We start from the raw sequence: 26,109 nt of genomic DNA on the forward strand, positions 1-26,109 counted from the left end.
CGTAAACTTCAGGATGTGAAAGTGGAAACCCAGCAGTATTTGCCCGGGTTTCACCACATGCGCATGCGCAGAAGCAGCCCCCAGGTTGCAGAAACGTTAGGATCTGACCGGACCTCTGGAATGGATCCCATCTGCAACAAGAGGCACCACTGTACTCTTATAAAACTGCAGGTTATTACAGTAATCCTGCCAATGTTCTTATCTGTTTACAGTTTATTTTTAAATATTCAATAAACGATTTCCATTCTTTTATAAAAAGCTTGTTATCTTGATTTCTTACTTTTTTGGCAAATTTTGCCATTCATGCATATTCAATAAGTTTTTGTAAACATTCTTCTTTTGCTGGGACTTCTTTTTTCCATTTTTGGGCAAGTAACATTCTTGCCACTGTAGTCACACTCATGAATAAATTTCTATACAGTTTAGGTAGCTCTGTCCCTTTAATTCCCCAAAGGAATTAACTGCAGTTCATAGACACACAGAGGCATAGAATGAAAGAGTTTGGAGGGACCCTAAGGGCTATCTAGTCCATCCCCTTGCAATACAGCCCCCATCCAATTTGAAACCATACTGGACCCCGCTTAGCTTTGCCCCCCCTGCGTGATGACAGCCTTTCCTTACTAGAGATGCCAGGAACTGAGCCTAGCACCTTCTCTACATAAAGCATGTGCTCTAACACTCCTTTAAGGCCCTGCCAGCAAGTCTCTCGAAACTTCTTGCACTTTGGAACCATGCAGAAGTAAAGAACAATCGTGAGACAGTCCTCATTTCCCCTTCTTCTCAGCCACAACTGGTCACCTTTTCCTTCTCCTCTTGGGTGACTAGTAAGTGCATGATACAGATTCATAACTTCTTCCAAAGATAATAAATGAGCATGCTCTCCTAGATCAGGCTGCAAAGTATGATATCAAATTCAAGGCACCACATACCGAGGGCAAAACTCATCACACTTCTGCATATGATAAATGTGATAGTTCCCAGTGAGATATCAAACTGTCTGCAGACTGCAGCTATTCTGAACCTACACTTAATTTTCTCATCCTTATATCCTCTTTGCAAAGCAAAGCTCTGCTTCATTCTTTGCAGCAGCAACAACAGAAGAAAAACCCTTCTGAAAAAATAATGAAGCAGTGCTCACTACCTTTGCTAAAGATGAGCCCCTCACATATGATACTTCCTGGAGAATATTGAGTAAAATTCCCCCACTGCTTAGGAACAGGGTGAAGAATCTGAAGAAACAGTTTTGTGATATGTGTTATTGACCCCAATATAGTTTCTGACTGCTTTGGCAAGTGCTTTGACACATGACACTAAAGGGCACACCCAATTCTAGCTTGAGCTACATGTTCTGTATGTGAATGTTATTAAGGCAGCATAGATTTATTAGAAGAGCTTCCACGTCAAAGGGCATGTGTGCCAGGAAGTCCCACACTTTATTTATTACCATTTTTAGCAGCAATGTAAAAAAACCCCAGCATAAGAACAAAACACACAGTATAATTTTGTAGTCATAGATATGGTAACATTAATATTGGCTCATAATATTGATGTAACCACATCCACCAAATAATAATAGTAATAACAATAACAATAACAATAATAATAATAATAATAATAACAATAATAAATAAATAAATAAATAATAAACTCTGGATGGCTCCCAATTGAATATTAAAAACACAGTACAGCATTAAACATTGAAAACTTCCCTAAACAGGGCATACAGAAAAAACCCCGTTAATGATGCAAACAGTGATTTGGTTCTCCCCCCCCCCAATGTTGTTGGGTACACACACACAGTGCAAACCTGTCTCAAGGAGAGAGATCCAGCTTCTATACCCTACCAAACAATACAATACTTTTTGTACACCCTTATCTTGCAAGTGAGCCGGCCTGCTTTTTCTTAACCCCCCAGCCCAGCCCTTCACAATGGCAGATAGAAATATTGCTTTCTGAGAGTTTTGAAAATACAATATCCCCACAGTGAAAATGCAATATCCTGCAGTGCGGTGGAGAAAGAGATGTGCCCACAGTGTAACAGATGATAAACAAATATGTATTGCATAATAAATTGATTGTGGCAAAAAGACCCAAGTCTCTACTCTTCTGAAGGAATAAACAAATAGCAACATTTATCCTGGTCTGGAAGAAATGTCTGCATGAACCATAACAAGGGTCGTAACCTGTAACAGTTATCTGCCACTGCAGCCTTTATTACTCAAATAAAATCATCCAATCACAACTGGATGATAGGCCTCTGGGGGAAAAACAAACAACCTACTATAATTGGAGCAGTTTTTAAAAACACTGTACCATTGAGTGTTTTTTATGTGTGACTTAACTAGTAATGAGCAGCACCCTGGGTGGTTTTCAACTAAGTTTTATTCTGAGTATTGTCACAGAAATAAATGAAAATGACTGTTACTATAGGTCCATTTAATTTCAATGAGTCTACTCCAAATGAAACATAGCTGAATACTACCCCCTAAGTACAGGGATGTGAGAGGTGACATTTCTGTGTGGGTCCTTTCTGGTGGATGAGTACATGTGTGGCTGGCCCAAGACATTTTGCCACCTGTAGCAATGGACAGGATGGCACCTCCTGCCCATTTCATGTACACAGAATCTGACTCGACTGACAGCTGTCACTTACTGGTGTTGACCTATAAAGTCTTACACAGCTCAGGACCCCAGTGCCTTAAAGGACCACCTCTCCCCATACAAACCACCCCAGACCCTGTGCTTGTCACAGGTTTGGAGGGTGGCATCTAGGGATTCACTCATCCTTAGAGTGGGGTGTGCTGTTGTGCCAGACCTATAGTCTTTAGGCCTCTCCTTTTTGGCTCTAAAGGTCACTTTTCCTGGGCCACAGGAAGATGTTGTCATCTTCCTGCATATGGGGTTCTCTGTCAGGGGTGGGTTTGAGCTGATAGACAGTGTGAACTATGAGTTAAAATTAAATGGTCTCATGTCTTGAGACCAATCCCCCATGCCTGGATGTTCTGAGATAAGGGGGCCTTGTGTCACTGGGTTACCATAGCGATGCCAGGGAGGTCAATGACTTGTTGAGTCATTTCATGACTACATGTAGAGATGATTATCCTAGTCTCTAGGACATTGCATGCCTTGTTGCTGTCCTGTTTGCATGTCAGGAGCCTGAGTCAGGTGTAGGTCAGCAATAAAAAACACGAGTCTCAGTGAAGTTAACTCTTCATTCAAAGAAACTAAAACTATACAGTCCTAGTGATGCCAGCAACTCTTGTCGGTAAGTATTGCCCCAATGAGCCAGTTGTGAGGACTGAAGGTCCCTGTCTTCCCTTCCTCTCTAGTTTTCCCCCCAAGCTATTGGAGACTGTGTCTGTACGCAACCAATCTCTCCACTGATCTTTTCATTTCTCTGTGTTTTCTGGAAGACTGGGGGTGGGGAGCGCATGTCTGTCTCCTGGCCCTCTCTCCCCCAAGGGTCATCTAGCTCAACTCCCTGCAATGCAGAATATGCAAGTTGTCCATACGGGGATCAAACTCACAACCTTGGCATTACCAGCTCCTCGCTCTAACCAACAGAGCTGAAACAGTGGTCTACCTAGTCCATGGAATAGCACTGGATTATGAGCTTGTTTCAGCGTTAAGCTTAGAATCATGGAACTGTAGAGCCCAAGGATCATCTAATCCAACTCCCCACAAGTCATGAATCTTTCCCCTAATGCGGGACTCGAACCCACGACCCAGAGAAGAAGAGTTTCATGCTCTACCAGCTGAGCTATCTCAGGTTGAGAAATGACAGATTGTTCTCACTTTTCAGGCTAGTCTTGGAAAGGGGCCATCTTTGGATATAAATCTTTTGATATAAAGTCAACACATCAAAGCCTGCTGCTCCAGGGTCACTTAAAGCAGCTTCCGTTGTTTCTGCTCCTCTTGACGCAAGCAGGATTTTAACGCATCCAATTGAGTCAATGCAGCCATTGTTCACCGAATTTTCGGCCTGGTACATTTCCCCTTCTTCAGACATCTCACTATCAATGCATAAAAGAACCATTCATTCATGGTAATGCCCCCAAATATTGTGTGGGTCAATTAGGTGAGGTGCTCTTGTCTTATTTGAGCCTTAGGATTGCAGCGTTAGAATCATAGAATCGTACGGCTGGAAGGGACCGCAAGTGTCATCTAGTCCAGCCCCCTGCCATGAGATTAATAGTCTTCTAGTCCCACCACCCTGAGATTAATAGTCTCATGTTCTACTGACTGAGCTTTCCTGAAGCAAAAGCAACTGGAAAAGTTTTCAGCATCAGAATCATACTGCTTCAGAGAGCTAAATAGGTGTGATAGCTCTGTCAGTAAAGCACGAGGTGATTCATCTCAGGGTTGTGGGTTCAAACCCACGTTGGGCAAAAAATTCCTGCATCCCCAGGTAGGACAATGGGAAAGCTCAGTTGGTAAGAGCATGAAACTCTTAATCCCAGAGTTGTGGATTCAAGCCCCATATTGGGCAAACATTTCCTGCATTGGCAGGCAGAAATTCAACAGGGGCAGCTGTCTCCCCATCCTAACCAGATGATGTTGAACAAAGCTGTTGAGGTCTGTTGCAAAAACATGGTCATTCTGCCAAAGGGCCACCATTCTGCTCTCTTCTTGACCAAGGGAGGTGCTGCTTTTGCCTCATCCATTTTTTCACCTGTCCGGCTATGGGTGTGTGTTTTTGGTGTGTGTGTGTGGTCCCCCCCCCCCCGCAGTTATTGTTTTTGAGTCAAAATTTATTTCCTAATGCCTTGTTTCCCCCCAGTACCGATCATCACCAGTAGAGCACGAGACTCTTCATCTCATCAGAACTAGACCATTCTATGATCTATGACCAGCAGCAACAACTGGTAACAAAAGGCAGGCTGCGTTTCGGCCTAGTGGCTGGAACCTTTAAATCAAGCCTGCCTAGAGTTATTGGTTGCTAGGTGGTGCCCCAAAGCAAGCAGGATTTTTGGGTGTGTGTACGATGCTGTGGTCGTTGCCACTCTCTCTCACATACATAGGAAAGGTTGCCTATTTCAGATCCCTCAACTGTTCCTCAACCATCCTGGGTTGTTTTTTTGTTTTTTTGTTTTTTTGAGAGTACAGAGGCCATTTTATAAGGTTGCCATATTGGATGCTTTAACCACTCCTAGAGTCTTTCTGCTACAGGGCAGGTCTATAAATTAAGTCAGTCAATAAATATGGGGAAAGCCAAGTGTAACTTTGAGAAGGACCTGAAATACTTCCTTTGAAGCTTGAATTTGTTTTATTCTGGATTGTTTGATTTTTTTATGGTGGGGGGTGAACCATGTATTCGTTGGAGGAAAAAGTAGGATAAAAATGCAATAAATAAGCTCTTCTGCTTACATCCTTAAGAAAGCTGGAGGGGCCAGCAAGATGGAGATGTCAGTTGCCAGCCTGTTGCCCAGAGATCTCCACGTGGTCACAATTGGACCTCTGCCCATTGCAAAAACTCATCTGGGGAATTTTGAACACTGCTGGGTACAGATACCAGAAAAGTTGCTACATTACCACATGAATTGGCAGCATTGAACTGAAGGCACGAGGAAGACCTGTATGCAGTCTGTTCCTTGACTAGGTTGGGAACACGTCCTGGCAGGGGATGGAGATCTCCTATCGCAGAGATTGGGAAAGACTAACTGTGATATGATTTCGATTTCAGGCTGATGGGGTCAGCGTCTCTATGGAGAGCAGAGATGCAACAGAAGGTAGTCCGAGTTCTGTTGGGGTTGCTCTTCGCCAATTCTGGTAGGAAGTTCCTGGAGGAAGACAAGAGATAAAAAGTGGGAAGTTCACAATATTTGTTTCAAGTGCCCTGGCCTTTCTTCTTCGCTATGTGCAACCAATTTATGGGTCATTTTATCTGTGGGTGGGGGATAAAAAACCTGAGGCTGCAAATTATGATGTGTGTGTGTGCAAGCAAAACTCCTGAAGACTGGTCCTAGGTGTCAGAGTCAACCCTTCTGAAACTGTCAGGCTGGCAAGGAAAAGGAGGTAAAGGCTGTCTGTAACCAGCAAGAGCAGATCTCCTTATAATAGAATCATAGAATCATAGATTTGGAAGGGACCACACAGGTCATCTAGTCCCACCCTCTGCAATGCAGGAAGTTGGAGTTATTGTTCTTTTTTGCTCAACTGAGGTTTTAAAGCAGAGATTGGATGGCCATCTGTCATGGATGTTTGAGTGGAGATTCCTGCATTGCTGGGGGTTGGGCTAGATGACCCTCGGGGTCCCTTTCTATTCTATGATTCTGTGGTTCCCAGACCAGCAAGCAGGCCCAACCCAAAAGCATTTCTAGTGCCCAGGAACACCATCTGACATGCCCCTTCCCTCCTTTGTCCAAATCCCCAGTTTTGAGAGGTGGGAACAAGAAGCTACTGTTTTGAAAGTTAGCAACAAGAAGCTAACATTTTACTGATTGGGACAATGCCACCTTTCCTTTCCACACAGTGCTGGGGTTGTGCCCCCCAAGGTGGATCCTGTACAGGGATGAGCTTTGCCTTTACATCCCAGCTGGCTCTCTTGTTCTGTCCTGGAGCGAAGCCAGAGTCTTCTGCAGGGACCAAAAGGCAGACCTGGTTGTCATCAAGGATTACCACAAGCAGGTAAGAGGCGGATTTTGCAAGCTGCAGGCTGGGGATGCTTTAGTTTGGGAGGGAGGAAGCGAGGGAAACCTCACTTGAGGATGAGTGCCTGGCACAGAATCCAGATCTGACCCAGGTATGGCAATGGCCAGGTGCCCTAGGTACCATGTTTCATTTCTGCTTTATCTTTTAAAGGAAAAATCTCAAAGTGGTTGACAGCCCACTAAAACATCCAATCAAACAACCCAGAAGGGGGGGGAGGATTCAAGCTTCAAGGAAAATATTGCAGATCCTTCTCAAAGTGACAATTTGCTTTCCCCATATTTATTGACCAACTTAACTGATAGAGCGGTCCCATAGTAGAATTTCTTTAGGAAACCAGTATGCTGTAGTGGTTAAGAGTCACACCAGGACCTGGGAGATCAGGGTTCAACTCCCCACTCAGCCAGTCATGAAGCTCACTGCGTGACCTTGGAGTCAATCACAGACTCTTAACCTACTTCGCAGGGTCGTTGTCGGGATTAACTGAGGAGGAGGCGAACCAAGAGATCTCTGCAAAATGCGCCTGGCACCTGTTGAATTTCTAACACTGTTCTAACACTGTTCAGAACCCTTTTCTATTCTGCAGCCAATGAGGGCTCTTGAGTCCCAGGTCGGCTAGGTCATTTCCTGAGCCCAGGAACATAAACAGCTAGTGCAACTAGCTGAGCATTGTCTGCACTGACTCTCCAAGATTTCATGCAAGGACGCTGCCCCAGCGCTACCCAGAGATGCTGCCTTCTGCATGCAAAGCAATTGCCCTAACACCAAGCCATGGCCCCTTTCCTGTAGAAGTCCCTGGCAGAGACTGTTGGGAAAGTGGCGAAAGTTATGCTGCCTGCCTTTGCTCCCACTGCAGGACAGCTCAGTCGGTAGAGCATGAAACTCTTTTTAAAAAAAATATTTTTTATTACAAATTTAAACAAAACATAATACATATCATCCTTAATTCCCCCCATTCCCCCCTCCCCCCATAAAATAACCCGCCCTCCCCTCCCCCTGATTTCCCTCAGGTCCAGTCTCTGGTTTCTCTACAAATACTATTCTCTGCATATTACAAAACTGTATAAATCCTTAATTTATCTGGCTGGTTATTGTCCATAAAAAGTTTGTGAGTGGTTATTCAAAACCTGCCAAGGAGTCCAGTTCACTTTGTTGTTTCTTTAAGTACTTTGTCATTAAAGTCACAGTTTTCCTTGTCCCGTAGTTTATGTGTCAATTTTGCCAATTCTGCATAGTCCATCAGCTTCTCTTGCCACAGTTCTTTAGTCAGGGTTTCCTCATTCTTCCATCCTTGTGCTATTAAGACTCTCGCCGCCGTTGTTGCAAACATGAAGATATTTTTCAGCTTCCTTGGCAGGTCTTTTCCTACAATCCCTAACAGAAATGCTTCAGGTTTCTTAACAAATGTTAGATGGAACATTTTCTTCAGTTCATTGTATATCATTTCCCAAAACTTTTTAATTTCATTACAATCCTGCCACATATGATAAAATGTCCCCTCCTCTTCCTTACACTTCCAACACACATTTGAACTGGTTTTATACATTTTACCTAACTGCACTGGAGTTCTATACCATCTATACATCATCTTCATATAATTTTCTTTCAGCAAAGAACAATCTGAGAGCATGAAACTCTTAATCTCAGGGCTGTGGGTTCAAGCCCCACATTGGGCAAAAAGATTCCTGCATTGCAGGGGGCTGGACTAGATGACCCTTGGGGTTCCTTCCAACTCGACAATGCTATGATTCTGTGATTTTATTATGCTGCCTTTGCACAGATGTTCCTGACGGAACTCTCAGACAGCACCCAGGAAAACGCCTTGCACTACTGGATCGGGTTGGCATGGCGAGAGGGAAGCAGTCAGCTCGCCTGGGTGGATGGCACCCCATTATCGCAGAGCTGGTACAGGTAAGAGAACCTTGATGCGTGGCTCTGATGGCAGAGGGCTCCAGTGTGGGGCTTCAACCCCCGACCCCAAGATCAAGTCTCCTGCTCTGCCGACGGAGCTATCAAAGTGGTTTGCTAAGAGACCAGAAGCAAGTTCTTTGCTTTGGCTCTTGAACTCTTTCTGCTTTATCAGAAACTGGCTCCAAGGCCACCCCAAGAAGGAGCGTTGCACACAGCTCTTGGGCATCTACGCTGGCCAGTGGAGGGACTGGGATTGCGGTGCCAACGTGTCCTTCATCTGTGAGATGCCCATGACAGGTAAGAGCAAAGGGGGTGTCTCCTTCCCAGCCTCGACATTCGGCAGCCAGCAGGAGGCGTAATGAGGGAGGCTATAGAAATACTGCATTTTGCTGATGAATGGAGAGAGCCAATCCCAGCAGCCCTCACTAATTTTAAGAGGAGTAGTAGTAGTAGTAATTGTTGTAGTAGTAGTAGTAGTATTTATATCCTGCCCATCTGGCTGGGTTTTACCTCCCCAGCACCCAGGGTCGGCATGGAAGGGGTCCCTTGACGCTTTAAGACTTAGTAGCCACTGACAAGCCTCTCCTCTGTGCATCACACTGTTGACTCATGTTATGCTTGTTGTCCACTAAGACCCCTAGACCCTTTTCACATGTACTACTAGTAAGCCAGGTGTCCCCCATCTTATATTTGTGCAGATGGTTTTTCCTACCAAGGTGCAGAACCTTACATTTGTCCCTGTTGAAATTTTGCTAGTTTGGGCTCAGTTCTCCAATCCGTTAAAGTCATCTTGAAACCCGATTCTGTCTTCTGTGGCATTAGCTTCCCCTTTCATTTTGGGGTCATCTGCAAATTTGATGAGCATCCCCTCAATTCCTTCATCCAAGATGTTAAACTACAGCGGACCCAGGACATAGCCCTGTGGCAGCCCCCCTTTCCCTCCAGGATGACGAGGAACCATTAATGAGCACACTTTGGGTTCAGCCAGGCAACCAGCTACAAATCCATCTAACAGTTTCCTCGTCCAGCTCACATTTTACCTGCTTCTTCACAATAATATCCTGGGGGATTTTGTCGAAAGCCCTGCTGGGGGAAGTACAAAGGGGATCTCTGGATTTCAGGAGGAGAAAGTGTGGAGGAGAACGCTGGGTGGGTGAAGGGGAAATAAAGGCAGTGTGAGGAGTTCACCATTTACATCAATCTAAAATGTAGACCTGCCCACCAACTTCATAGCTGCACCTTCTTCTACCTCTCTCTCTCCCCTTGTGCCTTTCCTGTTTAGATGCCCTCTCTGGCTCTGTGAGGAAAGTGCCTTTCCGCTCCCACTGCTACGCCTTCCACTTCCCATCCTTCCGGGAACTGAGGTCATGGAGAGAGGCCCAGTCTTTTTGCCAGGAATCTGGGGAGGGCCTTGCAATTGTTGGAGATGAGGAGCAGAACAGCTTCCTGTCAGGTGAGGGACGGAAGCAGCAAACCAGTAGCCAAGACAGTAGCATTTTGGGCTGATCTAGCTGGGCTCCTCTTAGAATAATAGACTCATAGTTGGAAGGACCATCCGTCTAGTAGTCCAACACGAGGCATGAACCCAAGAACCAGAGATAAAGAAACTCATGCTCTACCAATTGAGATATGTGCTTCTTATTAGTTTTTTAAGTGCCCTTGGGGGGTGGCTGTTGCCATTTATCTCTTTATATTTTAATTATTTGGGGGGCTGCTTTTCTGGGCAAATGCCCCTTTAAAGATGCTTACAGTCAAAAGCAGCAAAAAATGAAACTAACAGTGGAGATTTTCAAAACTTAAAAGAGCACCTGTAGCCGAATGCCGCCCTCAGAATAACTCTCTTCCTCCTCCTCTTCAGTTGGTACAGTGTGGTGCTGATAATGCCAAGGTTGCAGGTTTGATCCCTGTATGGGACAACTGTGTATGCCTGCATTGCAGGGGGTCAGACTAGATGACCCTCGGGTCCCTTCCAGACCTACAATTCTATGAGATGGTGGCATTTATTGTCCCCATTCAAACTGGGAGGTAGTAGTGATGGTTTTGCACTGGAAGAGGGTGCGGGGAGCTGGCCATCTAATCCTTACCAAGAAACATCTGTGACGGTTTCTCCTTTTCCTCCCCAGATGCCTTTCCTGAGAACGGCTGGCAGATGTGGATCGGGCTGCGCTTTGGCACCTCATGGAGGTGGAGCGACTCGTCAGCCCCCCCAGCCTATTTCCGGTGGCATCTGGGTATGTTGAGTCCAAGCATGATCGCTCCTGAACCAGAAGGGTCCTGAATCACAGCTGCTTCTCTGTGTCAGAACTCTTGGCTGCCATCCAGAACTGCATAAAAACTAGAATCATAGATTTGTAGGGTTGGAAGGGACCCCAACTCAACCCCCTGTAATGCAGGAATCTCAGCTCAAGCATGATGACAGATGGCCATCCAACCTCTGCTTAAAAACCTCCAAGGAAGGAGAGGCCACCACCTTCTGAGGGGGTCCAATCCTCAGCTGAACAGCTCGTACTGCCCTAAAGCTGTTCCTAACATTTAGTCAGAATCCTCTTTCTTGTAACTTGAATCCATTGGTTCAAGTCTTACGCTCCAGAGCAGGAGAAAGCAAGCTTGTTCCATCTTCCATGTGATGACCTTAAGATATTTGAAGATGGCTCTCATCTGTCCCATCAGTTTCCTCTTTTTCAGGCTAAACATACCCAACTCTCTCTACTGTTCCTCATAAGACTTGCTCCATAAGACCTGGGGCTCTTTATTATTTTATTGCCCCTATTTATTTATTTATTTATTTATGTATTTATTGCATTCATATCCCACATTTTTCTACAAGGAGCTCTTTCCCTCCACCCTTAATCCCCTTAATCCCCACAACAACAATGCCCAAATTAAGATTTGAACCCTGGTCTCTCCCAGGCCCTAGTCTGCAATACCACATTGACTCAGCTGGGGTTCCTTCTCCACACAAATGGGCTCTGGGATGGGGTGTTGAGGCTGGGGGAAGGGTGTGGAATGGACATAAAGTTCTTGCCCATTTCCCACTTGGGGTGGGAAAGAAGTGCAGGAAGTGACAATGAAGGTAGCATTAGGAAGAGTGTTGGGACTTCCTGGAGACAAGGTAGGAGGCTGTAGCCAGAAGCCGCTCATATGGGCTCTTACCACCCCTGGCTGCTCTATTCTCTAGGAAAAGCCCCCGAACAGGTGAAGGACCAGTGTGTGGTGCTGAGTCTGCAGCCCACCAATATGGCCCAACACGGGACATGGCAGACCAGACCGTGCAATGAGCGTCCTACGACCGAAATAACAGGATTTGTCTGCCAGCACAGATATGGTGAGTGCCATAGATGCTCAAGGGCAACAGAGGGGCCGCAGACAGGATGGAGCAGACAGAGAGAGAGAGAGCTGCCTCTTAACTCTCTCTTCTCGTGAGTGGAGAAAAGGGGAGCTAAAATCACAAAGCAATTTGCAGTATAAAAGCACCACTCAGGTGTGAAAATGTGGATTTTCATCTGAAATGCTGGACATTATCTCAAGGAGACAAGAAAGCAGCTGATAATAATGATAGCGATAACGATATCGGTAACGGTAACCAGAACTGTAACCATAACCATAACCGTAACAGTATGATATCGATTAATGATAACAATAAACATAACGGTAACGATAATGGTAACGGTAACAATGTTATTAATTGTACTCTGCTCCAGCCACTCTGAGATCCAAGGAATTGCAAACCCCTAATTAGCAAATTCCTGATAAATTAGGTAGAAAGACTAGAGGAACAGACTATGCAAAGGGCTGGCAACAAACCTGTGAAGGACTGAGCTGACAGTTTGAGACAAAATCCCTCTCCAAAGGCTTTTATGGGAAATCATGGAAGAAAGCCCTCATGTAGGGGGATAGCTTTCATCCCCTTGAATAATTATTTAAACTATGCCACCCTTATATAAATTATATGCCACCCTTCATCAAGATCTCAGGGTGGTTTACAAGAGGCAATTCAAAAAAGGCATGCTCATTTTGATTTCAGAACCGGCATTTCATTTCGTAACTGCATAAAATCCTTCTGAAAGATAAAAGAATCTGGATTTGGGGGACAAGTTTGGGAACCTCAGATTCCACATGTGAATTTTTGTAGGTCACTGCCCCTCCCAATCCCTTTTGCCTCGGCAGGGGGTGGGGGGAGAGGCAGTGGCTGAGTGCTAAGGGGCTGATCCAAAAGGCGGGTGGGCATCTTGTGGGATGGAGTCCTCCGATGGTTCCTCTCACAGGGTCTGAATGAAATGAGTGTTGGCAGTAGCGTAGCGTGGGTTGTCAGCACCCGGGGCAAGGCAAGTAATTTGCGCCCCCTAACCCGTGGATTTGCGCCCCCCTAACCCGTAGATTTGCGCCCCCTAACCCTAACCCCCAGATGTTGCGGCCGGTGCGGCCGGCCCCCCTGCACCCCCCATGCTACGCCACTGAGTGTTGGGAGTCCTTGAGTCGAGCTCCACCAATAACAGCAGGCTCCTCCGCCTTCCCTTCCCTGGGCCTAATTTGCTCCCATCTCTGTTGCCAGATTTTTGTGGTCCGCCAGAGCCTGTGTACTTTCCCCTCCCTGGAGGGATAGGTCCGCATGCCACAGCTGATGTCACCTTCTCTTTCCCTGGTCATTCTTCCTGCACCCTGTCCTTGGCTGGCCTCCACACCGATGCCACTCATTTCCGACTAAGCCTGGAGTCCAATGCCACCCACGTGCGTGGCAGTGTCACCACAGATCTCGGCGGCTCCCTGGAGCGCAAGAACTTTTCTGGGGTGCCCTTTTCGCCTGGGCTGTTCAGCACATGGAGCCTCTTCACTTACCCTGACGGCCTCGCAAGCTTCTTGGACCACCAGGAGCATTTCCGTCTCTCCAGCGCCCAAGACATTCCCTTTGCAAACCTTGGCTCCTTGAGGATAATGGGAGCAACTGTGGCCAACGCGTCTCTAGGTAGGTTGGGGTGAATTTTTTTTTTGGGGGGGGGAGACAAAAGAAGAGTCCTCCTTGCTTTTGTGGGCAAGCATTGATGTTTCTGTAAAGAGTCATGGGGGGTCCCTGCAGCAAGCCCATTCTACCTGGTTTCCTTGGAATTCATGTCAACAGAGATATACGTCTCCTTGGCATATATACGATATATACAATATATACGATATCTTTATTGTCATTGTCCCTTGCGGAACAATGAAATTGAAAAACTACATAAAACTACATAAAAACTACATAAAACATTCAAAACCCCCTAAAATCTCTAAAACCCCATTTTAAAATACACTATACTACAGAGACCCCTTATGCTGCGTTTAGAACCAGAATTGCATTAGCGTAGAAACTGTTTTTCAGGCAGCTAGTCCTGGCCTTTATAACCCTATACCTTCTTCCAGAAGGCAGAAGCTGAAAGAGATCATTTCCGGGGTGCGTACTATCATGTGCTATCTCTGCCGCTTTCTTATGGCACCTGGCAGCATAGATTTGATCTAAGGTGGAAAGAGTGCACCCAATAATTCTCTCTGCAGTCTTTACAACCCTGGATAGCATTTTTTTTTCCCTGGCCGTGCAGCTCCCAAACCACACGCACAGACCATAAGTTAGTACGCTCTCCACAGTGCAATGGTAGAATGCCATCAACAGGTCCTTTGAGAGATTGTTTTTCCGGAGGATTCTCAGAAAATATAACCTCTGCTGAGCATGATAGTTATCTGCTAGCTGAGCATGATAGTTGGAAAGGTTGCACTGCCTGCAGATCTCCAGGTGCTTCCCTTGCATGTTGCAAGACTGCCAGCTTTTTCTTTCTCTTTTTTTGCATGCACAGAAACCATTTTCCATGCACAGACATCATCACCTCCAACAAGGGGTGGGGCAGTACAACCAAACATGGTGTAGTGGTTAGAGTGTCAGGTTTTGGACCTGGGAGATCAGGGTTCAACTCCCCACTCAGTCATGAAGCTCACTGGGTGACCTTGGAGTCAGCTGCAGCCTCTTAGCCTACCTTGCAGGCTCGTTGTAGGGATTGACTGAGGAAGGGGGGGGTGAACTATGGACTCCTTGGAGAAAAAGGTGGGAGATAAATGAAATAAATAAGCCTTTCTGCTAACTTGTTTGCATAAGAAAGCTGGAGAGTCAGGTGGAGATCACCAACCTGGTGCCCAGAGATAGAATCATAGAATCATAGAGTTGGAAGAGACCACAAGGGCCATCGAGTCCAACCCCCTGCCAAGCAGGAAACACCACCAGAGCACTCCTGACATATGGTTGTCAAGCCTCTGCTTAAAGATCTCCAAAGAAGGAGACTCCACCACACTCCTTGGCAGCAAATTCCACTGTCGAACAGCTCTTACTGTCAGGAAGTTCTTCCTAATGTTTAGGTGGAATCTTCTTTCTTGTAGTTTGGATCCATTGCTCCATGTCCGCTTCTCTGGAGCAGCAGAAAACAACCTTTTCCCCTCCCCTATGTGACATCCTTTTATATATTTGAACATGGCTATCATATCACCCCTTAACCTTCTCTTCTCCAGGCTAAACATGCCCAACTCCCTTAGCCGCTCCTCATAAGGCATCATTTCCAGGCCTTTGACCATTTTGGTTGCCCTCCTCTGGACACATTCCAGTTTGTCAGTGTCCTTCTTGAACTGTGGTGCCCAGAACTGGACACAGTACTCCAGGTGAGGTCTGACCAGAGCAGATCTTGACGCAGTTGCAATTGGACCTGTGCCAGTCTCAAAGTGTGACTGACCTGCAGCCCACCCTCTCAATTCCCTCCAAGTCCACCACTGATTGTTTCCAGGAATCGCTGAAGGAGGGCAGGCAAAGGCTACAAAGGCTTTTTGTGCTTTCTCAGAGAATCTGCAAAGGAGGGTGCTCACATTGTTGGGTAAGTTCAGAGGCTGACCTCTTTGCCTTCCCTTCCAGAGTATCGCCTTTCTTTTGACCTACACTTCCCCAGCAGTGGCAGCCGCCTGCAGCTGGAAGATGCCATACGCCGCTACCTCAACACCTTCACCATCGGGCTGTGGGTTCGAAGTCAACCTGCTGCTGCTGCCGCTGGCTCCCACAACATGTGCCTGGTCAGCTATGCGCTAAAGTGGAGGCAGCCAGAGTTTGCCCTCTTCCTCCTCTCCCCCTCGGGGCTGGAGTTCCACATCAAGGGGTAAGCAGGAACTCACTCCACTGGCAATGATGGTTTTAAATGATGCTCTCTTCCCAGATTTTGGTCTTGGATGTGGTTTTGAGGTTTTATGACATTTTATATGGGGTTCCTATACTGTGTGTGTATAATGCTATATATTACATATCTCCACAATTCTATGATTCTATGTCCTTTGCTGCCGCTCTAACTTGGGCACCATAATGTTTCGAGCTGGTGGCGCAGCCCTCTCACCATCCCAGTTGCCAGGAAGCCACTAAGTTTCTTTGTACTCCAAATGTCCAGTATGTGAGGGGGATAGCTCAGCTGGCAGAGCATGCGACCCTTAATCTCAAGGTCACTTAGTGGCTTCCTGGCAACTGGGATGGTGGCGTAGCCCTCTCACCATCCCAGTTGCCAGGAAGCCACTAAGTTTCTTTGTACTCCAAATGTCCATTATGTGAGGGGGATAGCTCAGCTGGCAGAGCATGCGACCCTTAATCTCAAGGTCATAGGTTTGAGCCCCACATTGGGAAAAAGATTTCTGCACTGCAAGGGGTTGGAGTAGATGACCCTAGTGGTCCCTTCCAACTCTATGATTCTATTATCCCAGTTGCGTGTCGAGGTCCCCAGGTCCACCCCAATAACTCACACATAACACAGAATTTTTTGTTTAAAATTTTTGGCAATAATTTTGGCCACAACTTTATTAAAATACAAATTTGTGAGTGGTTGCTTAGGCATTGGTTGTGACTATCTGCCCCCACATGGGGGACAGACTGACATTCCGCACGATGCGAAAAGTCAGAATGGGGGAATACACTTGGGGGTTACGCGGAGCAGGGAACCTGCCCTCACCCCAAATGCAACCAGGAGCTCATTGCTATGGCCCGAGCCCCCTTGACAGAGTGGACAAGCAATAGTGAGCCCCCAATTCCTTTAACGGAATCCCTTGCAGCAGCAGCATTAGAGGGGCAGGCACAGCCAATCCATGCCCCTCAACCAACCAAACCATAAACCAATGCCTAACCGCAACCTTACAAGTTGTGATGATTTGCTACACAGTAGGCAAAAACCAAACGGCCCCAGCCAATCAGCCAGATGGACAAAATTCCTACCAGGCCCCCGCTCCAAAGCAGACGACCCCATGACAGGCATAGCAAGGTCAAAGCGAACAACCCTATTCTAGGGAGGGTGGGACGGGCAATCCGATGCATGGGCGAAAAGAGGAAGCCCTAGCCTCGTGCAAGGAGTTTTAGTATTTCTGGCTGTCAATCAATAAATGGCAACATTAACTTCTTCCCAACAACAAGGGAAGCCCCAAACGCTTCAGTAGCCAACGATCAGTTAGCCCGCCCCCAACTTTGGAGTGTCCTGGCGGCCCCCACCGCAACACGTGCTCTCCATGAAGGAGAACACGTTTTCCCTGTATTCTTTGGGTGTGGGAGGGAGTCGTGTGCTTTAAATGTGCTTGATGAGGATGTGGCCTCAGTTAAGGAGAGTTTCATCAATGAGCCACCTACCAAGCAATTTACAGCAATTCCAAAATTAAAATTTTTGACCTCATGACTATAAATGATGTGATCTGAACAAGCCAGGAAGCTGGCATGAAATGTATTCTTTGAAATGCATTTGCTGATTTATCTGCACACATCCCAGCCTGAGCATGGAAAGGTAAAAGTGATCCACAGTGATCCATGCGACGGTCATCTCCAGGCTTGACTACTGTAATTCGCTCTACGTGGGGCTGCCCTTGAAGCTGTCCCAGAAACTCCAGCGGGTACAGAATGCTGCAGCGAGGCTCCTCACGGGGTCTCTGCCATGGGAGCATATTCACCCAGTGCTTTTCCAGCGGCACTGGCTCCCAGTGGAGTACAGGGTCAGATTTAAGGTGCTGGTTTTGACCTTTAAAGCCCTTCACAGCCTAGGACCCTCGTACCTACGGGACCGCCTCTCCCAGTATGCCCCACGGAGAGCCTCAAGGTCCATAAGTAGCAACACCCTAGTGGTCCCGGGCCCTAAGGAAGTTAGATTGCCTTCAACCAGAGCCAGGGCCTTTTCAACTCTGGCTCCGGTCTGGTGGAACGCTTGCCTCATGAGACCAGGGCCCTGCAGGATCTGATTTCTTTCCGCAGGGCCTGTAAGACTGAGTTGTTCCGCCTGGCCTTTGGCTTGGAGCCAATCTGATTCCCTCCCTCTCTTTCTTTTTTCTTTTCCTTCTCCTCCTGCAATGAGGCTACATTTTAATATTTTAATGTTTCAGTATTTTAATGCTGTATTTTAATTTTGTTTTTACGTTGTAATCATTCAACTTGTTTTTATTATTGCTTGTAAGCTGCTCTGAGCCCGGCCTTGGCTGGGGAGGGCGGGGTATAAATAAAAATTATTATTATTTGTAAATTGAGTCCCCTGCTGTTCTGGGAAAGCACACCTTGGTTTAAGAATGCTTTGGTTTAAGAACGGACTTCTGGGAGAAATTTATTTATGGGAGAAATTATGGAAATATGATATTAAATTCATGGCATGTTATACAATAAGAGAAAATTTTATGAAAATGGTGTACCAATGTGTCAGGGTTTCAGGGAGAGAAGAGCAGATGGGGGAGGAGACAGAGAGCGAGGGGGAAGAATCCCAGAGAGATGAGGAGGAGGATGACGATGCCCAAAGGTTCTCCATGAGTCTGACCAGTGAGTCAGAGGATTCCCAAAAGGGGGCTCCCCTGGCCAGACCGAAAGGGGGACAAGGGGGAAACAGTGAGGAGCAGGGGAGAGAAGGGAGAAGCCCCAGTGGGGGTCGGAGGCAGGAGCCGGCTTCTCAGCCGGAACGGAGTGAAGGGGGTGGAGTTACAAGTGTGTCAGAGGGAGCAGAGCAGGAGAGAGACAGGGGAAGGAGATCGGAGCAGGGCGCTCAGCCGGAAGGGGTGGAGAGCAGCACCGAGAGCAGTGTAGCGGTCAAGAGAAAGGTCAGGAGCAACGTACGCGCGCCAAGTTCAAAGGTAGAGGCGCGCGGAAGTGAGGAGAGCCCTGGGGAGGAGCCCGGCCCTAAAGTGAGAAGGAGGGGGGCAGAGGCGTCAGAGGATTCAGCCTCGGGCGAGTCCCGGAGAGGGGGAACTCAGGGGGGCAGAAAGACCCTGCGGAAAAGGAAGGAGAGGAAGAGGTGGTCCAGGGCTAGCCTCTTAAATTGGTGCCGAGGCGGGACAGATTCAGAGGGGACTTCAACGATCTAACGGTACAGATGTAGAGTCACAGAGATGGAGTGTAAATGCAACCATGATCTTCAATAAAGACTTTCTGTAAATAAACCGGATCGGAGTTGGGTCTCTTGTGAGCTGGGACCAAACGGGTGACTCTGACAGTAAGTCCCCTCTCCAGAACGCAAAAAATTTTTTTTTGCAAAGCTCACCACCGGGAGCAGCCATGAGCGCGGAGGAACAGCTGCTTACGCTGAGGAATCAAGTTACCGAGCTCACAGCTGCAGTCATTGCATCGCAGAAGAAGAATGACGAACTGGACAAGGCTTGCCAGGACCTGCGAACAAGGTGGGAGCAAGCGGCCAGGGCAGGGGTCCCGGGGTCCAGATCGGAGGGCGTTGCACTTGGACGGCGGGGGGGCGCCCTAGTTACGCACTTTAATGGCAACCTTCAAGATTACCCTAACTTCAGAGCGGACATCGTGTATGCACTGCATTTACTCCGTCATGATTTTAAGGATGAGGAGGAGAGAGTGGGGTTCATAATTTCGCATCTGCATGGGGAGGCCAGAGCTTGGCTGCGCAATTTGTGGCGCGAAGATGGCCCTGCCCGCCGCAGTTCTGATGAATTTATTAAAGCGATGGATGCTTGTTTCCAGTCCTCTGTGGATGTGGATATTGCACGTAGACAGATGCACGGACTGCGACAAGGCAAAGCCACTGTGCGCCAATATCACTCCAAGTTCTTTGCATTGCTAACTGCGTTGGGCTGGGAGAAGGATAGTAAACCAGTCAGAGATCTTTTCTGGGAGGGGCTTAGCCCCCCCGTCAAGGATGAGATCGCCAGGGGGGATAGACCCCAGACCCTGGAAGACGTCGTGCATCGGGCTTTGGCTATTGGAATCCGACATGAGGGACGCCCGTGGCACGAGGGGGAGGGACCCCAGGCGCGTGCACCAGCGAGAACCCCCCCTTTTGTCCCCAGGGACTTCAACCAGTCGCACCCCTCGCCCTTGGGGAGGCAAGGTGAAGAGCCGATGGAAATCGGTGGTGCTAGGGCTCAGACACCATCCAGAGCCCCTGTTTCCGGTGCAGTGAAGGCGAAGCCGCCTAGAGGGACCAGGAAATGTTACATCTGTGACAGTGCACACCATATGGCGAAAGAGTGCCCCCAGAGGCTCCAGAAGCACACTGCAGCTCTAGCAACAGTGTCAGCGGAAGTGGTGCAAACGGAGCAGCCTCAGGGAAACGACAGTGCCTGGCTGGAGGCGGAGCTACTGGGGCTCAGCCAGGCGGATCTGTAGAACAGTCCCCAGCACCCTTGCAACGCACAGACCCTTTACCCCCCAAGCCAGCAGTGCAACTCACTGCAACCCTTCAGCTGCCAAATGGACAATCCCTGGAAGTTCCGATCACGGTTGATTCAGGAAGCAACGCGGATTTTGTGGGAATGCAATTTGTCAAGCAGCATGGCATAGCGCTCCTGCCTGCAACGACCCCTCTGAACGTGGTCACAGTGGACGGCAGGAAATTGCTGGGAGGGCAAGTTGTGCAGCAGACGCCTCCCATGGTGATGCAGATTGGAAATCATCGGGAAGTCATTAGCTTCAATGTCACCCACCTGTCAGACACACCCATTGTGTTAGGCATGAGTTGGCTGGAGAGACATAGTCCCGCTGTAGCGTGGTACCAGCGGCAGATCACCTTCTGCTCATCGTATTGTGCTCAGCATTGCATCCAACCCAATCAGGAGGAAGGAGCTGAGCAGCAACTGCACCTGGGCATGGTGCAGGCAGTGCCTCACAAGTACGAGGGATTCTTGGAGGTTTTCTGCGAGAAAGAAGCTGACAAGTTGCCGCCTCACAGGCCTTACGACTGTGCGATCGACCTGGTGCCAGGGGCGCAGCTGCCAACTGCAAAGCTGTATTCCATGTCTGAGGACGAGATGCAAGAGCTCAGAGAATTCATAGAGCAGAATCTGAAGCGCGGGTTCATCCGGGAATCCAAGGCAGTGGGAGGCAGTCCTGTTTTCTTTGTGAAGAAAAAAGACACGCCCCAAAAAAGACTCGTGGTGGATTACAGGTTCATAAACAGACTGACTAAGCCCAAGGCCTTTCCCATGCCCAAGATTGACGACCTCCTAGCGACCGTTAGGAAGGGTAAGATCTTCACCAAGTTGGATTTGCGTGGAGCGTACAATCTCATCCGCATCCGGAAGGGCGATGAGTGGAAGACTGCCATGTTCACGCCTCTAGGCACGTATGAATACAGAGTTATGCCGTTTGGTCTCCAAAATGGCAGCCACGTTTTCCAAGCATTTATGCATCACGTGCTGGCGGGACTCCTCTACAAGAAGTGTGTATGTTTTCTCGACGATATCCTGATTTTCTCGGAATCGCCGGAGGCTCACGAGAAGGATGTAAAGGAGGTCCTACAGAGGTTGAAGGAGCACAGGCTGTACGCCAAGTTGGAGAAGTGCCAGTTTGATGTGACGGAGGTGGATTTTCTTGGCTACAAGCTCTCCGACGAGGGGCTGGCCATGGACAGAATCAAGGTCCAAGCGGTGTTGGACTGGAAGAGCCCACGCAATCGGAAGGAGGTCCAAAGATTCATCGGATTTGCCAATTTTTATCGCAAATTCATCAAAGGTTTTGCCAATGAGACGGCAGCAATCACGGACACCCTCAGTTCCAAAAAGAAGAGGTTCGCTTGGACGGAACAGGCAGAGCGCTCTTTTCGGAAGCTTAAAAGCCTCTTCGCCTCCGAGGAACAGCTACTGCACGTGAATCCCGGCAGACCCATGCGAGTGGAAACCGATGCGTCCGACAGAGCGGTTGGAGCCGTCCTTCTGCAGGAGGATCCGCAAGGCAATTGGAGGCCGGGTGCCTTCTACTCCCGGAAGCTCAGCAAGACGGAGCGGAACTACACCATATGGGACAGGGAGCTGTTGGCCATTCATGCAGCTTTCAAAGCGTGGCGGCACTTCCTCATAGGAGCCAAGCACACAGTGCAAGTCCGCACGGATCACAAGAACTTAGAGTATTGGCGAACGGCAAGGCTGCAGACCCAAAGACACATGCGCTGGGCAGAATTCTTTGCAGATTTCGACTTCAAGATAGAATACATCCCGGGGGACTCCAATGTTATAGCAGACGCACTCTCCAGGAAACCGCAATACCTGGAGGAGACGACACCAATTGCAGCGAAGCACATTTTCGCACCGCAGGCGTGGGCGTGCGCGGCTATCGCAGTCGACCTGGACGCGGTGCGACGAGCGTTGCAAGCGGATCAATTTACACAGTCCAAGATGGAGGAGCTCCGCAGCGGGTCGCAAAGAGACGATGAGTTCCAGTTGCGGGACGGACTCTTAACTCGCAAGGGTGCCCTCTACGTGCCTAACGATGAACTTCGCGCAAAGGTTCTGCAGCAATTGCACGACGCTCCCAGTGCGGGACATTTCGGCAAGGAGAAGACGATAGAACTAGTGGCCAGGGACTTTTGGTGGCCCCAGATGCGGGGAGAGGTGGCGGATTACGTCGCCAGGTGTGACACCTGTCAGAGGTCCAAACCAGTACACCAGAAACCGGCGGGATTGTTGGAACCGCTGGAAACGCCGCAGCAACCGTGGGAGAGGGTAGCACTGGACTTTGTTACTGACCTGCCCAGCGCCAGGGGCAAGACGGCGGTGCTGGTGGTTGTGGACTTGTTCACCAAGATGGCGCACTTCATTCCTTGTGCCAAGGTGGCGACGGCAGAACAGACCGCCAAACTCTTCATCGACCACGTGTTCAGAGTGCATGGACTACCGCAGTCCGTCCTGTCCGACAGGGGGCGCCAATTTGTTTCCAACTTCTGGAAGAAGCTTCTGGGTATCCTGCACGTCAAGATCGACCTAGCGTCGGCGAGACATCCGCAGACCAACGGCCAAGCAGAGAGGGTCAACGCGATCATGCAGCAGTACCTGAGGTGTTACGCCAATCAGCGACCAGCAGCGTGGGTGGACTACCTGCCGATGGCTGAGTTTGCCTACAACAACATGAAGCACGCATCGACCCGGGTGACACCGTTCTTCGCGAACAATGGCCGTCATCCCAGAACCTTTCCGAGGCTTATAGCACCAGAGGAGGGGGTGCCTCAAGAAGCCGACCAGTTCGCAGCAGAGTTGCAAGAGGTGCACGAGGAGCTGCGGAGACATTTAGAGCTGGCCAAGCAGGCCTATAAGGTGCAGGCGGACAAGCACAGAAGGGCGGGAGAAGACATCCAGGTGGGGGACTGGGTATGGTTAGCAGCCCAAGCTATGCCAGCCAAATCGTTAGCCAAGAAGAAGCTAGGACACAGGCAGCTAGGACCCTACCAAGTTGAGGCTAGGATCAATCCAGTAGCATTTCGCCTGGCCCTTCCGGAAGGCTCCAGAGTGCACCCGGTCTTTCATAGGTCGGTGCTCACTCCCTACAAGGCCCCGCACAGGTTTCAGGAGTCAGTAACAGTACCAGACCCACGCAAAGGGGCACCAAAGAAGGGGGGGTCGCCTAGAGCCGAACCCCTTAACGAGGTCACAGAGATACTGGACTCGAGATGCGGGGAGGAGGGGGTTGAATACTTTCTCGCCAGGGAGGGCACACCAGCCACTGCTAATAGTTGGGTGCCAGGCTACGAGTTAGACGAACCCCTTTTGAAAGAAGAGTTCCATGCACTTTTCCCACATAGACCCATGCCAGCTGAGTACTTTGATGACTGGCTTTTCACACCCACATTGTCAGATAGCACGTTCAGGGGTTTCTCTTCCCCCGAGGGAAGAACACCAGAATCAAGCCCGCCCAGGGGATCGTGCTCGGGGGTGGACACGGAAACCCCTTATTGGTGGGAGGAGCAGCCAGAGGAGGAATGGCGTAAGAGGTGGCTGATAGGTCCTTGGCGGGCAGCACCGGAGGAAGTAGCGATGGAAGCAGAGACTGAGAAGCATTTGGGGGAAGAACCCGAGTTCGAACACACATACACAGAACTGCCAGCAGAGAACATTGACGTAGACGACCTGTATCCTGAGCCTACCCCCGAAGAGCCGCAGTTTCCACAACCGGCCCCCGGCGAGCGGGAGGGGGGAAGGGGGGCTTCGAGGGGGGGATGGATGTCAGGGTTTCAGGGAGAGAAGAGCAGATGGGGGAGGAGACAGAGAGCGAGGGGGAAGAATCCCAGAGAGATGAGGAGGAGGATGACGATGCCCAAAGGTTCTCCATGAGTCTGACCAGTGAGTCAGAGGATTCCCAAAAGGGGGCTCCCCTGGCCAGACCGAAAGGGGGACAAGGGGGAAACAGTGAGGAGCAGGGGAGAGAAGGGAGAAGCCCCAGTGGGGGTCGGAGGCAGGAGCCGGCTTCTCAGCCGGAACGGAGTGAAGGGGGTGGAGTTACAAGTGTGTCAGAGGGAGCAGAGCAGGAGAGAGACAGGGGAAGGAGATCGGAGCAGGGCGCTCAGCCGGAAGGGGTGGAGAGCAGCACCGAGAGCAGTGTAGCGGTCAAGAGAAAGGTCAGGAGCAACGTACGCGCGCCAAGTTCAAAGGTAGAGGCGCGCGGAAGTGAGGAGAGCCCTGGGGAGGAGCCCGGCCCTAAAGCGAGAAGGAGGGGGGCAGAGGCGTCAGAGGATTCAGCCTCGGGCGAGTCCCGGAGAGGGGGAACTCAGGGGGGCAGAAAGACCCTGCGGAAAAGGAAGGAGAGGAAGAGGTGGTCCAGGGCTAGCCTCTTAAATTGGTGCCGAGGCGGGACAGATTCAGAGGGGACTTCAACGATCTAACGGTACAGATGTAGAGTCACAGAGATGGAGTGTAAATGCAACCATGATCTTCAATAAAGACTTTCTGTAAATAAACCGGATCGGAGTTGGGTCTCTTGTGAGCTGGGACCAAACGGGTGACTCTGACACAATGGTACTTAACTCCGGTAAAATTGGCTAAAATTTACAAACTAAAATCGAATACCTGTTGGAGATGTAAAAAAGAAATAGGAACAATGTTTCACATGTGGGAATGCCGACCTATTAAACAATTCTGGAATGAAATCTATGAAGAACTCAAAATGATGTTTAAAATATCTTTCAGTAAAAAACCGGAGGCATTCCTTTTAGGTTTAATTACAAATGATATCCCCGAAAATCAAAGGAAAGTATTCCTTTATGCAACAACAGCTGCCAGGATGCTTATAGCTAAAAACTGGAAAGGCAGAAAAATTCCATCAGTGAAAGATTGGCAAATTACATTTTGTGAATACATAAATCTGGCAAGACTCACAGCTTACATAAGGGGACAATTGGACCAGAAATTATTAAAAGAATGGGGTTGTGCTAAAGAGTATATGAAAAAACATTGCTCTGGAGTAAGTATATTGGTATGTAATGAATGATGCTTTACAGGGTTAAAGAAAAAGAAAAATGGTGTAAAAAAAAGTACAAAGGTGGAAGTAATCTAATTAGACACAACAATACAGTAAGAGTAAATTTTTTGAGGTCTTAGAACAAAGGAAGGAAGTCAATTTGTGTTTATGTACGTAATGATATGGTTTTTTTCTGTAGATGTGTGCTTTTTCGTTTTGTTTAGTTTAGTTTTGTTTCCATTGGTTTTCCCCCCCTTTTCTTTTCTGTTTTTTTTTGTATGTTCTGGGGTTTTTTGTTTGTATAGTATTATTTTGGATTCAATGTTTGTAATTTTTGTTATGATTCTGCATTGAAAATAAAAAAACAAACATTATTATTATCATTATTATCATTATTATCATTATTATTATTATTAAAAGGAGAACCCAGATAGCTCAGTTGTTAGAGCATGAGACTCTTAATCTTAGGATTGTGGGTTTGAGCCCCATAATGGGCAAAATATTCCTGCACTGCAGAGGGTTGGTCTAGCTGACCCTTGCTGTCCATTCCACTTCTGTGGTTCTATCACTTCTTCCCGGTTTCTCGTTGCAGGTCAGTGATGTTCAGCGGCACCCAGGGCTCCCTTCTGGATGGATCCTGGCACCATGTGGCCGTCTCGGTCTCCAGCGCTCCTGGCTACCCGTCCTTCAAGGTCTTTGTGGATGGATTTCTCTGGGAGCCCCACTTCGCTGAGAGTAGCAGCTTCCTGAGGAAGGGGCTCTCCCTTGGGGGGAAGCTGATAATTGGACAGCTGGAGGTGGGCAGCAGAGGTAAGTCCCTCCTTTGCTCAGAGGCTGTAGGCTTGCCCTGTGGCTGCAGTATAGAAACC

At 48.5% G+C, this 26,109-nt stretch overlaps 1 protein-coding gene and 1 long non-coding RNA gene across 3 annotated transcripts in view; one reads left to right on the plus strand and one right to left on the minus strand.

The window, feature by feature from the left end:
* The window catches only part of LOC309358325, an 87,052-nt gene that overhangs the window by 31,903 nt on the left and 29,040 nt on the right, over positions 1 to 26,109 (minus strand). The window lies entirely within an intron of this gene.
* Positions 3,105 to 26,109, plus strand: part of LOC309358086 (uncharacterized protein) — a 43,197-nt gene continuing 20,192 nt past the window's right edge. The window contains exons 1-12 of one of the 2 annotated variants that reach the window (XM_081890842.1): positions 3,105 to 3,265; positions 3,803 to 4,045; positions 5,684 to 5,769; positions 6,473 to 6,627; positions 8,429 to 8,559; positions 8,732 to 8,856; positions 9,842 to 10,012; positions 10,683 to 10,790; positions 11,738 to 11,884; positions 13,112 to 13,522; positions 15,479 to 15,716; positions 25,833 to 26,050. In XM_081890842.1, coding sequence (XP_081746968.1) covers positions 3,954 to 4,045; positions 5,684 to 5,769; positions 6,473 to 6,627; positions 8,429 to 8,559; positions 8,732 to 8,856; positions 9,842 to 10,012; positions 10,683 to 10,790; positions 11,738 to 11,884; positions 13,112 to 13,522; positions 15,479 to 15,716; positions 25,833 to 26,050 — 1,882 coding nt within the window. In that variant the 5' untranslated portion in view covers positions 3,105 to 3,265; positions 3,803 to 3,953. Of the gene's footprint in view, positions 3,266 to 3,588; positions 4,046 to 5,683; positions 5,770 to 6,472; positions 6,628 to 8,428; positions 8,560 to 8,731; positions 8,857 to 9,841; positions 10,013 to 10,682; positions 10,791 to 11,737; positions 11,885 to 13,111; positions 13,523 to 15,478; positions 15,717 to 25,832; positions 26,051 to 26,109 lie in introns of those variants that run through there. The other variant, XM_081890841.1, reaches the window with a different exon arrangement.

Source organism: Podarcis melisellensis (assembly GCF_964234715.1).
Source record: "Podarcis melisellensis genome assembly, chromosome: 15".
In the NCBI taxonomy this organism is placed as follows: Eukaryota; Metazoa; Chordata; class Lepidosauria; order Squamata; family Lacertidae; genus Podarcis; species Podarcis melisellensis.